This window comes from Macrobrachium rosenbergii, chromosome 7, assembly GCF_040412425.1.
Source record: "Macrobrachium rosenbergii isolate ZJJX-2024 chromosome 7, ASM4041242v1, whole genome shotgun sequence".
NCBI lineage: Eukaryota > Metazoa > Arthropoda > Malacostraca > Decapoda > Palaemonidae > Macrobrachium > Macrobrachium rosenbergii.
The window spans coordinates 3,212,413-3,229,581 of NC_089747.1; the positions used below are offsets into that span (position 1 = coordinate 3,212,413).

Consider the following 17,169-nt stretch of genomic DNA (forward strand, 5'->3'; position numbering starts at 1 on the left):
ATTATAGATAGTTTTATATATCTTGGTGTAAATATTTATAATGTTTACTGAAGACGTTTTATATGTTTGCTTACAAGGTACAGTATTGGTCTTCAAGTCATACTTTGTTTTCGTTCAGCTTTTGTTTTTTTGCTAAGTAAGGAACATGATTGTGTACTCAGTTGCTGTTTGGCTTTTATTGATGTAATGTAAATTTTAGTCTGTCTCGGTACATGTTAAATGTTGTGATTCGACATTGTTATGAGCAGTGGTTCAAAGTGGTTAACCCTTTACATGTTTAGTAAAAATGTTAATATTTCTACTTTTAGGAGGTGAAATGTCCTTGCAAATGTGTTAAGATATCTCTTACATTCTCTAATCTGTACACTGCTTTGGTCACTACTGAAAATTTCTTCGATATTCTTTGTGCTTAAACTTGGCTTTCCTATCCTTAATTGTTATGTTCGTGATGTTACTCTTTCTGGCAATAGTTTCTATTCTTATCTTGGTGTTAATGTGTATTTTCTACTTCACATGCGTGGCATGTGGTTGCTGTATCCCCGACCCTCATTTGGTGAGTTTGTCGTGGTAGAGTTCCTAATTTTAGTTTTAGAACTCCAATTTTTTTTATATATATATCAACAATATCTTAAAGAAATAGGCTGTCGTGGTAGAGTTCCTAATTTTAGTTTTAGAACTCCAATTTTTTTTATATATATATCAACAATATCTTAAAGAAACAGGCTTGATAAATTTATCTTTTCTTTCCCAGTAACCGATCTCTTCTTTCCGTGTTCCATATTACCCTCTGTTACTTCTTTCAAATGAATGCCATGGTCTTTGGAAGCTTGAAGTTTAAGTCAGTGTCCTTTGTTGGGTTTATCCATATGAATAGGGTTCATCTTCTAAATGAGAATGTTTGTCATTCTTATTTAGGATATTTGGTTGCTCAAGCAAAAATTGATGTCGCTAGTTGAAACGGGTCTTCAAGAAGCTCGCCACCAATGTAAAGGTAATCAGAACCTCAGAATTTCAGTGTACGCATAAAAATGTTGGCTAGAATTACGCTGGTTCATCTCTTGAAAGCTGATATTTTTCAAAAATTGCCGAAGAAGGGTAAGAAAGAAATATTGAGTTGTAGTCCTCAAAACTGCTTCAGAAATCTTAAATTCTTTTATTATTATTATTGTTATTATTATTATTGAATTTAATGTTACTGTGCTTAATTTTTCATAGGACAACAGCCATATTTCTGTGTTTAGCGCCAAATTAAATTTTTAGAGGCCAGCAGGAGCAAGGATTTGTGCTGGCACAAGACCAGCTCAGTCAAACAACAAAATTAAAAAGGATTTTCTGAACAAAACCAGGAGACATTTTTCTTGATCACTGAGCTGCGTATCCTTCCGTGATGACACACGTAGTCAGCTTTCTGTTGTATTCCTGGTCTGAGTAAATTTCATACGAATAAAACTGAGTCAGAGAATGAAAGAAAGTATAAAGTACGAATGAAAGAAACTAGAAAGTATATATATATATATATATATATATATATATATATATATATATATATATATATATATATATATTATATATATATAATATATATATATATATATATATATATATATATATTGAAACTCAAAAGATACATTTAAAGACAAAATATATAACTCAGAGACTATCAAAATTTTGAAACTCAAAAAGATACATTTAAAGACAAAAGCTAACTCAGAGACTATCTCTTGATCTCACTCTCTCTCTCTCTCTCTCTCTCTCTCTCTCTCTCTCTCTCTCTCTCTTCTCTCTCTCTCTCTCTGTGTCCCCTCTGGTTATCAGCTAGCGTGACAAACCATTGTGGTACCCTCATCAAAGAGAAACTCCACATTACTGAATGCACTACAGATAAGAGATAAAAACATTATCATCTGCAAATCCTTATCAATCACGTTTTACGCAAGGTGTTCCCTCTGTGGATTTCATCGTTATCTGCTGCAAACACATATATCAAATGAGTCATTTTCATTCTGAGGTTGCGTGTGTAATTGCACTGGAGTTAATACACGTGATGTTTAGTTTCTAGGGAAAATGATTAGCGTAATTCGTTTCGTGAGTTGTAATCGCAATTAGGATACCGGAAGTAAAGGCGAAAATTAAATTAAATGGTTTTTACATAAATGCATTCATATCTAACTATGTTTTCCTTTGTAAGTTTAAAACATGAATGAAAGTTGCATACACGGCATTTTTAGTGCAAAGATTGCGCCATTCACAAGAAACCTATCGCAAGATTTCAAACACAACCGTTCTTTATAAAATAAAACGTACTATTTACCACCAAACTACACCATTTTCATGAAATGGCACGCGACATATAAAAACATTCTTCATAAATTATATAATATACGTGGAATGTTCTTCTAAACAAGAACATTCCTCCGGCCATGGAAATGGTAGGTGGCAAAGCAAGGTGTACGTACGTGATTGCAAGACGCATCGATCTGTGTCGAGCAATGTAAACAAACCACATTACGAAGCTGTCGCAATGTCCAACGTAATCTGTATTGTAATAATTTAAAATATTTCGAAGTTACAGTGCTGTAATTGCAATGGAAAATATATGATTTAGATTTCTATTAAAATCAGGTACTTAAATTTTTTTGGTAGCGTCTTTTGCAATGTCTGTCACCCGAAAGTTTTCTTGATCGACCAAACAAAACAGTGAATTTATCGAGTTACCTTCATACGAAACGATCAAGATTTAGAGAGAGAGAGAGAGAGAGAGAGAGAGTTCAGTAAAAGGCAGTTCCTGCTGTTCGTGACCTCATTATCAATTCATAAATTATTACTATGGTAGAGATTTATATATGTTTCCAGATTTAGCTGGCCTTATGCCAGCACGGTAGGGAGAGAGAGAGAGAGAGAGAGAGAGAGAGAGGGAGAAGGAGAAAGAGAGAGAGAGTTTAGCTAAGGGCATTTTCTACTGTTCGTGACCTCATTAATTCATAAATCATTGCCATCATGGAGATTTATATATATTTTCAGATTTAGCTGGCCTTATACCAGCACTGTAATTGAGAGATATTTATATATGTTTCCAGATTTAGGTGGCCTTATGCCCGCACGGTAAGAGAGAGAGAGAGAGAGAGAGAGAGAGAGAGAGAGAGAGAGAGTCCAGCAAAGGACAGTGCCTGCTGTTCGTGACCTCATTATCTATTCATAAATCATTACCACCAAAAATATTTATTAATCTAAATTTAGCTGGCTTTATGCCAGCACGGTACCCATGTGTGTGTGTGTGTGAGAGAGAGAGAGAGAGAGAGAGAGAGAGAGGGGGGAGGGAGAGAGAAGCATAGCAGTGATTTAATGCTGGTTGATGTATATGATTTTTCAACATGAAAAAAGAATTATTTTAAGTTAGACATACTTGTTATGGGAAAAGAAAGGTAAGTGACGCGGACACAAATTGGTGATATTTATGGCAGCGATATTTTCGAGGCCATTTTAAAATGTGCGTGCCACAGAGAGAGAAGAGAGAGAGAGAGAGAGAGAGAAATGAATGAATGAATTTAAACGTCCCGCTGAGTGACGTCACCGTTATTTTCATTGGGGGGAAGGGGGGGCCGGGGGCAAACGATAGATGACAGTCGCCTCCTCCTATAAGAAGGAAGGAGGACCGAGGAGGCCTTCAGTCCAGTCCAAGCTGAGGAAGTGAACGCACGCACAAACGCCGCCCGCCCTCCCGCCGCAGGGACGTCCTTCCTTCCTTCCCCTTGACGACGCTCAAATCGAACTCGTGGCGCCCCTGCCACGGTGCCCTTCGGTGCAACGGCGTCGCCCCTGTGAAAACAAAACAGAGAGAGAGAAAATGAGGACTTAAAACTGTCCTACCTTTGTGGATATCGCCCTCCCCCCTTCCCGTAGGAGGAGGTTCTTGTGTTTGTGTGTGTGTGGATATCCAGCAGTATCCCCCTACGCCCGTCCCTCCCCCTCACCCTCGGGCCCCCCTCACCCCTACGAATGTCAACATATCCGCAGTGCTAATTATTATCAAGTCCAGTCAGCTGAGAGATGTGGCTTCGCATCTATCTGGCGTTGCAGCCAGGGTAGAGAGAAAGAGAGAGGGAGAGAGAGCGAAGGAGAGAAAGATAGATCGAGAGAGAGAGAGAAAGACAGATCGAGAAAGAGACACACACAATGCCGCATTGTTCGCGAGTGACTCGATTGTTGTGGATTTAGACAGCTTCTAGTACTAGCTGTTAATTACTAGCTGTAATGATGATGATGATGATGATAATGATAGGTGAGATTACGGGCCTAGGCCTACCTACGTGAGACGTAGGCCTATCGTCGACGCGAAGCCATTTCGACCCTCAGCACCTTCGCCCCCCGTACGTTTCAATAATGGCCGTTGAACGTTCGTACGACGTATTATGCCGTCAGCTGCTGCCCCCCGCCGAACACCGTGCCCTTATCACCACCACCAGAGGCCTGCCCCCGTTTCGAAACCTGACCTAGGCCTGTCAAGGTCACGACCTAGTTGATAGAGAAGGCCGACCCTCGTCAGGGCGAAGGCTGACTCGAGTCGGAGCCTGGGCCTCATTTCAAGACTCGAGTCGGAGCCCGGGCCTCATTCTAATTCAATTCAGCCCCTAGGCCTAAATTTTAGACCTAAGTCACCCCCCCCAGGCCTAATTTCGCTCAGTTTCGGCCGTCATGTGGTACCTGTTCGTCGTGGCCCTGGCTCTGAGGTCCTGCTCGACCTCCTGGGCGCTGGAGAGGTCAGGGGAGACCTCGTGCAACCGGACGAGGCAGGTCCTGACGGGCTCCTGGGGCGTCATCACCGACGGGCCCGGCAAGTACCCCGAGGCGTCCCATTGCCAGTGGCTTATCAAAGGTTGGTCTTCGGTCAAGGGCCATTTCTGCTCGCAGGTCTATTTTATCCTATTTTAATTCGTCGTTTCATTTTGTTCGTTGTCTGGGATGATGGTCGTTTCCGGGCCGAACGTCCCTGCTTGATTTTTTTTATATCTTTTGAATCTTTATAAAAAATGAAAAAATATTCTATATGGATAATTCTTGCAAATAATATTTGTCACAATAAAAGCTGAAATAATTATAAATATTTGAGGATTTTTTCGAAGTTTCAATTATGCTAAATGCACTTTTGGACATTTGATCCCCCAGGGGCTAGTACTAAACACGGCGAAATGCACTTGAGGTTATTTTTCAGAAGACTCCAGCCACCTCCCACTTTTCATGGGTAAATCACATAAAAAAAAAATTCTTCTAAATACATAACCTTCATAAATTCTTAATAACAGAAAAAAATAATTAATCAAATTACATCTGAAAAGGTATGAAATACCGGCCCCCACCCCCTCCTTAGCTAATACGACAAAAATGTAACCAGTAAACACCCTAGGTTCTGAGGAGGTTGGTATTATGAGGTTCTTTTAGTTCCTATCATTTCCCAGTCATTTTTGCATGTAAATCCGAAAATGGTTTTTCATGCAAAAATGGCTAGCTGGCACCTTTGAAATGGCTGGCTGGAGTCTTCCGAAAAATTACCACATTTGACCTGTAGGGGATAGTGCTAAACATGGCGAAACAGTGTGGGTGAATCACTGTTTCGCTGTGTCTAGTACTAGCCCTTGTGTGGAGTTCGAGTTAGGACCGGAAATGAACTGTTACCATGATCAGTTCACAGGCCTGATATATTCTAAGGGTATATCGATTTTAATTAATTTATTATAGGCCTAAAGCCATCTTTGCATTAAAAAAATCATTGTATTGCACATCCATTATTTACCCGAGAGGCTAACAAATGATACATGAAATTGCTGTTAATCCTGCACTTTATTACATAAGGCCTATACGGAATTTTAGTTTTCCACCACACTTTAGATTCTGCGAAGGTTGAAAGATAATCAAGTCGACAGAAAAGTTTAATTTATTTTTACCAGCAAATCCTTCCCAATAATAGAAGTCAGTGTGCATTATCCCACTTTACGTTGAACACTAAAGGCTTGGTCGCACATTTGCGATTCAAGGACATACATGTCGCAGTGGCTGGTTTTGGCGATCATCACCATTATTCGCCATCATGACAACAAATGATGGTTGGTGTGGCGGGACTGCTTGTGTTTTAAATGGTTTAAAACATCTGCCATCATTTGGTGCATGTCGCCAAACTTGGCAACGTGATAACGATTCATGGCGATTGTTGGCGATTTTTGGCGATTTGGTTGTAATTACAGCGTAATGACGCAAGTAGGAAAATTACACAGTTATGCATTGCGCGTCCTTGAATCGCAAATGTGTGACCGAGCCGTACCTTAGCATCATAAGCAGAAATCATAACAAGGCCCCAGGTCCAGAAAAGTTTAAAACTGGGTCACAGCCAGAGCCACCTAGCTATAGATGTGAGGTCAGAAAATGAAATTATTCTGCACATGTATCAGAATGCACGTCCATACATCTGTAAAAATGTAAAACTCGTTCAGAGAAATTCAACAAACCTATGGCACTTGTGGATTATAACTCATATTTTTATGATTTTTATATTTACTGTCTTTTGTTTATGGTTTTTTGTACATCCCAGAGGGGATGGTACTTAGCATGGCACCCATTTTTCACATGAACTCGTACAGTACCTACCGAACCAGAGTGGCAAGGCATTATTCTTCAGTTTTACCGATACCTCTCCCTGTTACCATAGTTTTTGGTAATTACACCTTGGCTATGCTTCATTATTTTTCAAGTTAATGGACAAGTCAAATGCGAGTCAGATCAGGCAAGTTTTCTTGATCAAGTTAAACGAGCATGTGGCTGTAGACAATCTGTTATCATTTTTAAAGTGATACATTGAAGTTGGCAAGTTGCTTTCATATACACTCACTCAGTTTACTGAGTCCCAATCATAATTTGCTTTCATCATGCAGCTTATGATTTATACCTACTAAGACTATCATATGCTTTTATTTTAACCATTGCTGCTGAATGTGAACGATTAGTGCAGCCTAATCTTGATCTAGGATACTTATGGCAAAAAATTAGGAATAAATGTACCCATTAGCCATGTTATTGTGTGGCTTATCCTACAGGAGGGTGTGATACGACTAATACCCTTTTATTATGTTGGTGAGTGTCTCGTGGCATTGTTTCCATCGACTCGATTATTTTTTTGTAGTCACCTTGATCTGTGTCAGCGTAGCTTTCGGTCTACAATTTTTCTTCATTTATACAGATTACCAAAGCAGGAAGCCTAGAGATTCTTTTGACAGAAATCATGCAAGCAGCTCTATTTTCTGTTTTATTAAGGTAAATGAAAGGCAGCTGATATCCAAAATAGCTAGTTTGTCTTAATTGGTCTAGAGAAATGACGTCTCAGACAACAGTGTCCCCAAAGCTACAGTGTATGAAAGGAACAAAGTTTATTCTGAATGTAACTAGTGTGTGAAGCAGATAATGATACAGTACATCACTGATTTATTGTTATTACATTAGGTACAGATAAGCCGATTTATTGTTATTACATTAGGTACAGATAAGCCTAAGTGCCGTAACAAAATTGTATGGTTAGAGATAGGCCTAAGTACCATTATCTAAACGTAATGGTTCAGGAATTAATTTATATTATTTTTGTAGACTGCATGTAAATGAAGAAAAGGGATTCACTGTAGACATACAGGGGAAACATCCTTGCAGAGAGACACAGTATTAAATACATCTCCGTTCAGGAATAAGAATTTATTTGAACTATGGAAATGTAGTGCACATGATTGATTCTTTTGAAGGATTCATCAACCTCAGATCTAGGAGTATTGTTTTAATATAATAAAGACTTTATGATTTTCATTGCTCATGTTTTTGCTGGCATGCACAGTATTAAATCGCTTTCTACAGGTTGATATGGGCTAATAATGTTTATGAATGCAGCGTTGTCCTGAATACTGGTCTGGTGGTTTTGCATTGTTTCTTCTGTGCATGCATGAAGGCATTCATGCTTCAGCATAATCAAACAGGTCTCTCAGCTGACGAGTGTTAAGGTTAGCTATAAGATATGCAAGTGGAAGCACGGCATAATGTATTTCACAACACTGAAAAATTGTATGATATTAGGTTTTGACTGTCATGGTATGCTTAGCTTAGTTTGGAAGGCCATCACTGTCACTTTTTAAGAGTCTGGCCTTTTGGTGAATATAGGTATGTTATTAAAGAGCAGTAGAGCTAATTAAACTTAGGGATATTGCAAATTGCCTCACTGAAGTCAACATGTTTTGTAAAGAGGGAAATTTTCAAAGTAATATTATGAATTATACTTTGAAATCAATAAATCAACAATTAACCAAAATTATTTATCACACATAAAGAAATGATGGTATTACAGAAATGAGTGGAACATCACAATTTCCGGACAGTTGACTCTACCCAGATGAACAATAATAATCCTCATCATTATCTTGTTAATACACTAACAACATTTATGGTATGCCACATACTGTACTCTACTTACGGTATTGGGTATCCTCAGTCAGAATCACCCTGGCACAACCTATCTGCATTGCAATTATGCCAGTACAGGAAGGTAGCAACTACCATAGTCTTATACTAGGATGGGAACTGAATTAAAATGCTTAGGCCAAGCCTGCTCATCTTCTTGATCTTTGATCCCTCTCCCCACACTCAGACTACTGTGATACATGCTAAGCATGTTGAAAGAGAGGAAGGAATAAATGCATACTGGTATTTCCACAGTTTAACATTCTGGTAAAGGGGAGCGTTCTCTAAGAGTTCTCTGTGATGTTTGAACATTTTTGCTCTGTGGATGTGTGTAGATTGGTCTTCACATCTGAAACACTAAGCTTGTAACACATGAAAAATAAATTATAAAAATTGTATTTAAAGAAAATAGATGTTCACAAAAAAAAGGATGAATGACAAATCTTAAATACTGTATGGGTTACTGCTTGAAAAATATCAAATTTCAGACATAGGTCATCTTTTATTTATAATCCAAGTTTAGCTGTATTCAGTACAATATTTATATACCATACCATATACTGTATAGGACTGTATATAGTAAGGTATGTAAATAAATAGCTAATCTTGGAAACCGTGAGTCAAATAAGAAATAAAAGGTGATCTCATGCCATGAATTTGATGAGAATTGCACAGTACTACAGTAACTTAAAAATTGTACTAACGGCTATGTCTTTAGTCCATATAGCTTTGTTCTTCTGTTAGTTGTTCCTGGAAGTATTTGGTGGTGAGCCCATTAAGTTGAATGGATTGTAATTTTAGTAGACAGCCTAAATACAAATGCAAGTAATTTAGTCAAAGTAGATGAGGAAAATAAGAGGGGTGTTTAGATGGGTTTCCCTTCTCTTTAGTCAATGTCCTTATAGCATTCCTTTTTTGTCCTGTCTTCATGTGACTTCCATACTTTCCCTCCTTTTAGAAATGGGGTCACACTGTCTCCCCTGAGAAATAAGGTCACAGCTAATAGGTCTTCCTTTTTGAAGCAGCTTAATGTTTTGACAGATAGTTACTTCTCATTTCTTGTACTGCACCAGTAGTGACCTGATATAGCCTGTATAGTTGTGTAACTATGTTTCATTTGGGACCTAAAATTGAATTAAGTTCTTTTTTTTATGTTGTCTCCTATGGCTTAGTGGAAAGTAACTATCCTTTGCTTAAAACTTATTTTATGTTGGTACAAAGGTCATCACAATGGGCTGAATCCCTCTTCCACATTATCAATACCAATTCACTTTCAAAAGGACATGCATCAGTAATTCTTATATTCTTATTGCTCTGATTGCATATTCTTATTGCTTTGATTGCCATTCCATTGCAATAATTAATCACCACTGTGACACAATGTAAAACCTTACATGAAAAACCAGTTTATTGTATGTTCATTTTGAAATGCAACATGTCTACCCTCTTGAAAAAGAATAATTTCTTCACCCTCAAGAGATCCATTAGGTAACCCTTCAGTATTCATTGAGACACATTTCAGCACCAGTGAATGAATGGTCTGTCATTCATGGTAGAAACTTATGTCATGTCACTGTTTCAGTGGGGGCATTCAATGTAGATTATATTGCATTCAGAACTTTACCTCTTCTTATTCATTAGGCAGAACAGATGGCAGCAAGGCTCTCGAGAGACCATCTTTTAAATCCTTCAGGGGTCAAGTAGTGTGCTCAGTTAGGTATAATATTAGCTGCTATGTTTACAAATTGACAACATTAACTTGCACGATAAACTGTTCCTGGAGTTGGTGATCAATAACAGACGTATGGGTTTCTGCTTTGTGATTCTAAGAAAGAATTTTATGTGAAACCTCTGGAAATGCTCCATGTTTTTCCACATGCATTTGGGAACTTTTTGCATGCATGTTCACTTTTAAAGTGGTTTTACAAGACAGTACAGTATTTTATCATAAATAACTTGGTGGTATTCCCATTGCCAGCTGTTATAAACATTTTGCGTAACAGAATCTGGAAAGCCACAAGAGGAGTTAGACATTTTTAAAGGAAGGTCAAGTGGTGTTGGTGAAGAGATTTTAATTTTTCAGAAATCCAGAAGTGCAAGGTGCAAGGCACTCACTATGAAAATTAGCTTCTGAGTAGAAGCTTTTAAGTACTGCATATTGGGAACCAGCTCGTGTATGTGAAGCTGGCATTAAAACTGATGACTGTTAAGTGGGTAGTTTTGAACTGCACACCAGTACAGATCTTTGTCATGTGAAATGTTTCCCATTGAAAAACTTATTGAAGTGACAGCAAAGGCTGTCAGGGGGATTCTTGTGTATTCAGGTATTGCCCATCACAATACATGGATAACCCATACACTTATTACTCATGGCTACTTGATAAGTAGTAAATCCCATTCCTTTAACAGTGTATTACAGTATTTAGGACTACTGTATATGGTCTCATTTACTGGGTGTCTTTAAATTACAAGATAAGAATGTTAGCTATTTTTTTATTGCATCGTACTCCTGGAGGAATGAGCTGTTTTTAAGTAATTCAAGTGGTATTGATGAAATCAGGGATACCGATGCAATATTTACGGTATGGGATGTGAAATTGATTGAATTGAAATTTCTGGGGTTTTCTGCAACTGCATTTTATTTTACTGTGTTCTTGGAAACGAAAATAGGAATGGAAATATTTGTAAGAAGGATTGAAAATGCTAAACTACAAAAAAATAAGTCAAAAGATTTTGCAAGGTGTATGTAAGTTTTACTTTTGTCTGTTTATGACATAGTAAAAGGTACCAAGGAAAGATGAAATCAATTGTGGCATGCGCTGTCAGTAACTGAATAGCCTGACAAGAAGGAATTAGGAAGCCTGCCTTAGCCATTGAATTAATAGGCCTTTAGTTTTTTTTTTTACCAGTAGCCTACTGTATTATGACTTGTGTGTGTGGTATAAGCACATCTTTATTGTCATTTTCAATTGTTTCTATGTGACGAATCATACATACTGAAGTAAATAAAACTTTTTAAACTCATCTCCTAGGGCACCACAAGACAACGTTTGATATGCTTACCGTTGTATATGGCATTAGGCGTTTAATGACAAGGAGAAAATACTGTATATATACTGTTTCTTTTAATTAAGGTGTATTAAGGATTTTTTTTATCAACTTTTTTCTTCTTTTCAGCATCCTCACCTGGCCAGTTCATAACACTGAACATCACAAGTATTCAGAGTGAATGCTCGTACGACCACATTTACGTGTACGATGGCAACACGTATGAATCGCTTATGCTTGGAGTGTTCTCTGGTAGAACGGTCCCACCTCTTGTAACAGCTAAATCGGGGTTCATGCTAATCCTCCTGTACTCTGACACAAATTATGCGCTGGATGGATTTGTTGCAGAATATTCTGTTACTGGTATGTACATGGGTTGTCCACAGAATAATTCATTTATTAGAATTGTATGCGTAGTCTTCAGACAGGATTTTTACTTATACTGTATTCATGAATTTGCATTGTTGCATAAATGTAAACATTTTCACTTATATATACTGCATGCCTCATTGCTTTAGTATGGGAAGTGAACCCAGTTTTGATTTAACTTATCCTGCAAATATGTTTCATATGAATGATTTTTTATTTTACAGTTGAATTTGTTTAGTTTGGTTGGAGTGTGGTTGTCTGTCAGATTAGTTCTTGAGTGTTGTGGGGGTTAAAAACCAGGATTTTTAAAATTTTACCTAAGTCTTAGTTGTGTTCTAATTTTGTAATTATTATGTGCAATAATAAGAATTGTGTGGCATAGTTTTTCTCAACGTTGGTCGGGTGATCATTCTGACATGCACCATCTTGATAGTGATCCTCATTCCTGTTTGTGTAATTGCATGGGGAAGAAGTGTTCATGCGACACAACTGCCTAAGGTGTGAAATATGAACGTAGCAGGGCAGTTCTTTCTTTGAGTCATGTCACTGCACAAAGGAGTGGTTTGCAGAAGATTATTCAGAAATTGGGGCTCTGGATTTCTAATGCCTTTTAAATCAGATGGGTCTCTAGGTTGGCAACTGATGCCTTCTATTGCTGTAGAGAGCCATGCTTTATTCAGTCAGCTTGTCCCATGTACATCAGTTTAGACATTTGATTCCTTTTAGTCTTGGGTTTATGTCCAGTTTATCATAGTGAAACTTGCTGTGTTTATGTTCCATCTCCCTTTAAGATGAAACTCTATGGGTCAAGGTTGTAAGTCAGAGTAAGATTAAAATGTTTTGGGCAAGGCTAGCTAAGGATAACAAACTATAGGCCCAGTTTGCGATGAAAATTAATTTATTTTGAGAAGAATAAGTAGCATGGTAATCAACTTGATAATTTGCCATTTAATGTGGCTCTTATGTGGGGAGTAAACAAAAATAAGTTAATGGAAGATCAAGTAGACTTAACTAAGAGGGACAGGAACATAGAATACAGTAAATCAGGTAAGAGAGAAAACCCTTTTAGTTCTTTAAAACTCTTGACAACCAGGAGAGTACTTGAAGGAGAGAGAGAGAGAGAGTTTGTGTATTAAATACAAATCTCAGAAAACACTTTACAACTTAATGATACGAAATGTACTGAATAAAAACAAGTGGTATAGAAATATGAACGAAATCAAGGCAGTATTTGGCATTATGTACCTGCCAGTGGTTTACCAGACAAGCAGGTGTCATCAAAAAGCCACATTTTGCATTTGTGGTATTGATCTGATAACAATAAGTGCAAATTACTCATGATAATGACTAATTGAATGTAGGCATGAACTTGCATAAATTGACCTTTTCTCTTAATCATTGTTGTTATGGTTTTGGAATACTATATATTTGTGTTGTACTTTGAACATTCAGTTGTTCCTCATATATATTTCTGACCAAGCCTAAAGACAGATTGCTATTATTAATTGCTTATAAAAATGTTGCTTCTTTCTTACAGAATGCCCTCTAAATTGTTCAGACCGAGGTCACTGTGAGAATCATAAATGTATCTGTGATGAACTTTACACTGGAGAAGGTTGTGAGCACCAGTACTGTCCAGAGAACTGTGGAATGGCTTCCAATCACGGTAACTGTTCAAGACCCCTTGCAACACCTCGGGAACCCAGGCCTGCTCCATACTGTCTTTGTAACGAGGGCTATTTAGGCGATGGGTGTTCACTGGGAACTCACGACTCAGAGGGAGGTTCTTGGCACTGGTTGTGGCGTGGGGGACCTCCTCTCAGCGAAAGAACCAGTCACGCCAGTGTATATTTGCCTCACCTTGATCGTTTGTATGTATATGGAGGATATAACCTGAATCAGGTATTTGGTGATCTAATGGTGTTTGACTTAGGCACCAGCTTATGGGTCAATGTTAGCGATCCATCCAGTCAGAGTCAGCTTAGCCGTCGCCTCAACGCCCAGCGTTCTGCTCGACTCAGAGGCTTGGCCGAGCACCACATCATCACTAACAGCTCACTTCTTAGAAACCTAACTTTTTCAGTCAATGGCAACAACACAGTGAGTGTCAAAGTTAAGTCTCTCTCAAGTGAACCACTAAGGATGCGACGCATGATAAGGCCAAGCGAAGAACTCAATCACACGCCCGCAAGTCATAGTTTGAGAGGGATGACACCTGGACCAAGATATGGTCATGTTATGGAGAGATTTGGCAAACATTTTGTCATGTATGGTGGAAAATTGACGTCAGGTAGGAATAACTTTGAGAGTTATAGTACTATGTTGGTTACTACTGCTCTCAGTGCAGTAGTGCTAAGTTCAAGGTATTTTTTATTAAATTTTTAGCTGTGAAAAGATGATTGGTAGCTCATGTTTTGAAGTTTTTCCTGCCAAAATCACTGATTTTTTTAGCTTGTAATTATTTTATGATATTATGGTATTGAATCAGAATTTTCATTTATGGTTTTAGATGTTGGTGTTCATTTTAGTTGAAAAATGTAACATTTGCTGTAATTGAAGTCTGATGGATAGTGCATATAGAAAATATTATCATAAGTTTTAAAAGCTAACTTTAGAAGTGTACAGTCTTAGAGAACAATTCAGAGACTGATGGGAGTCAGTTTTCATTCGTGTAAGACAGTGTGAAGTGGTACCTTTTATAGCCAGCGTGAATTGCAATACCCCTTTACCACTCTTCTGTCTTGTGCACAGTCTGTTGGCCTTGAATGTTACACACACACACACACACACACACACACTGTTCCAACATTAAATCCACAACATTAGCCAGTACTTTCTGAGTCCCCCTCTCTGCCTCGCCATCCCAAAACTTCTAAATTCAATTTGCTGCACACTTTTGCATCAGCATATCCTCTTCCATTCTCTCCGTAACTGCCAACTTGGTATCATCTGCCAACATCAACAGATGTTTTCACCTACAAACATCTGCTGTCATCTTCCCCTTCTCATTACTTATCTGTTGAAAAATGTAACAGTCATAAAAGCAAAACAAGCCTCTGGCTGAGACCCAAATTTACAGCAAATCATTCAATCTCTTCTCTGCATATTCCTGCAATCTACCATAATGACTTGTAATTTCCAAACTATTATGTCTTTACACCCTCAGCACCTTCACATCACACCTCTGTCAGGTTGATCAAGCATCCATTATGCCCATGAATATGCTGTCCAACTGACCTCATGTTGGGTTTTGGACAAATGAGAGAATTACTTTTTATTTAATCAGATATTTTGGGTAACTCAGGATTTTTATTGAAGCCTTTTTTTTTTTGTAGGTGAAGTCAGTAATGAATTATGGTTGTACAACACAACGTTGGATGAATGGCGCCACCTAGAGGGCCGAGCTCAAAGCAAAGATGACCCAGATTCCACCGACGACATAAATTTTCCTCCGGGTCTTATGTATGCCACTTTGACCCTTGTGGATGATAGCTGGCTGTACCTTTTTGGAGGGAGTCTTCAGCACGGAGAATTTTCAAATGCTATGTACAGAATTAACCTCGAAGGGGATAAAGTGTGGGAAAAGGTTAGAACTGCATCAATTTATATGAATTGGTTGATGAGAGTTTGTCTAGTAGGTCACTGTAATCGTATTTTTTATTTGCTTTTATAGTATAGTAAGAACTTTTATTTTATGAATTTCTTTTTTTTTTATTATTTTGCAGGCACCATTAACTATAGTTGAAGCTCCCCAGTTCTCCTTTTTTTTATTATTAGATAAGAGCATACTGTTCTATACTATTCTGTTCTGTGGAAACTTGCAAATGTAGGTTCATAACCTTTGTGGCCAAGTAATTATCATTACCTCAGTCTGATGAAATTAAGTGGGCATTGTGGTTAATAAAAATTACTTTAAGTACAGTATTGTATCTGGTAAAAAGTGACCAGTAGATCCTAAATATATACCCTCCAATGTCTTCCACAAGAATGTGTGCTCAACTTGAATACCATTTGCAACAATAGTTTTTTGTGCAAGATTTTGTAGCTTTGCACAGTGGTGATCATTGTTTTAAAAGTATTACTGATCTTGCAGAGAGTGCAGACTTGAACCTACAGGAAGTTAAGATGCCCTCATTAACCAGATTTTTGTAAAATGATAACTGCTCAGCATTTAATCTTTGTAACCATTTATAATAGTGGAAAGCTTGTAAATACTAGATAACTCTTAAGTAAGACTTGAAAAGTTGCAAATGAAGAGTATCTGTTTTAAAAAAGTATTTTTTTTTCCATATTTCAATGTTTTTTTTTGTAGAATGCAGAGTAGTTGTGTCTGTTTGTTACACTTTTACTTAGTAATAAACAGTAAATGTCAGTTATATGCTTATGTTGGCATGCAAAAAAATCCAATTACTGTAGATCATTCAAAGATCAACAATTTTTAATGAACTGGTGGTAGTTGTTTCTAAATATTGTATTGTTTTTCAACTCATTCTCAATGTTTTATGTGAAGTCCATGGAGAAAATTAAAACCACACACAAATCAGAAATATGAATGGGCATAATATAAAAGAAGACCTCATTTATACTAGATTGTAATTACAAAATATATATGCCATAGAGAAATATTTTTTATAGCAACGTGAATTTGTATAAGATCATTCATATCATAAAGTGTGAAGTTATTTATTTTCAGATGTCAGTAAGCCCATATCATATTGTATTTCCTAACTGTACCTCGAGATGCTGAAGTAGATCAGCAGTACTTCATTTGCATTTATTCATTCTTCCAGGTGGTGGTTCTTGGTGGAAATGAATTAGACGTACGTTTAGTAGGTCACTCGACTGTGTTTCACGCCCCGTCCAGATCCCTGCTGGTGTACGGTGGCATTCGCGTAGACATAGCCAGGTGAGTGTGGGTGCTTTCAGTTTTGTTTTTGGTTCTGTGATCCTCTTAGAGGGGCTGTTAGGTCCACTGTATGTTTTGTAAGGTAGGAACTGTAGGTTCTCACTTGGAAAGTGTTCGTTAACAGGCAAACACTTTTAGGCATAGTCTAGGCTATGTGTTTGGTGCACCCCAGCAGTGTAAGTTTTTGTGTGTTCAGTTACACTTGGCACAAAGAAAAAAGTAATGAATGTATGTGCTATCATACAGGATTAACTAAAAATGGGTTGGGTAATTGCAAGTGATATATGTTTCAGGATTAATATTTTTTTTTTGTCGTGTACAAAGTTTTAAAGGCACCACAATTGATCATTTCATTGCAGCCAGTA

The 17,169-nt window shown here is 37.6% G+C and overlaps 1 protein-coding gene across 1 annotated transcript in view; it reads left to right on the forward strand.

Annotated features, from left to right (window-relative positions):
- The first annotated feature begins 3,665 nt into the window (after nt 1-3,665).
- The window catches only part of Megf8 (multiple EGF like domains 8), a 29,855-nt gene continuing 16,351 nt past the window's right edge, over nt 3,666-17,169 (forward strand). Inside the window, exons 1-5 of the mRNA XM_067106299.1 lie at nt 3,666-4,873; nt 11,659-11,892; nt 13,436-14,188; nt 15,234-15,484; nt 16,689-16,804. Of these exons, the coding sequence (XP_066962400.1) occupies nt 4,693-4,873; nt 11,659-11,892; nt 13,436-14,188; nt 15,234-15,484; nt 16,689-16,804 (1,535 nt within the window). The 5' untranslated portion in view covers nt 3,666-4,692. The remainder of the gene's footprint in view (nt 4,874-11,658; nt 11,893-13,435; nt 14,189-15,233; nt 15,485-16,688; nt 16,805-17,169) is intronic.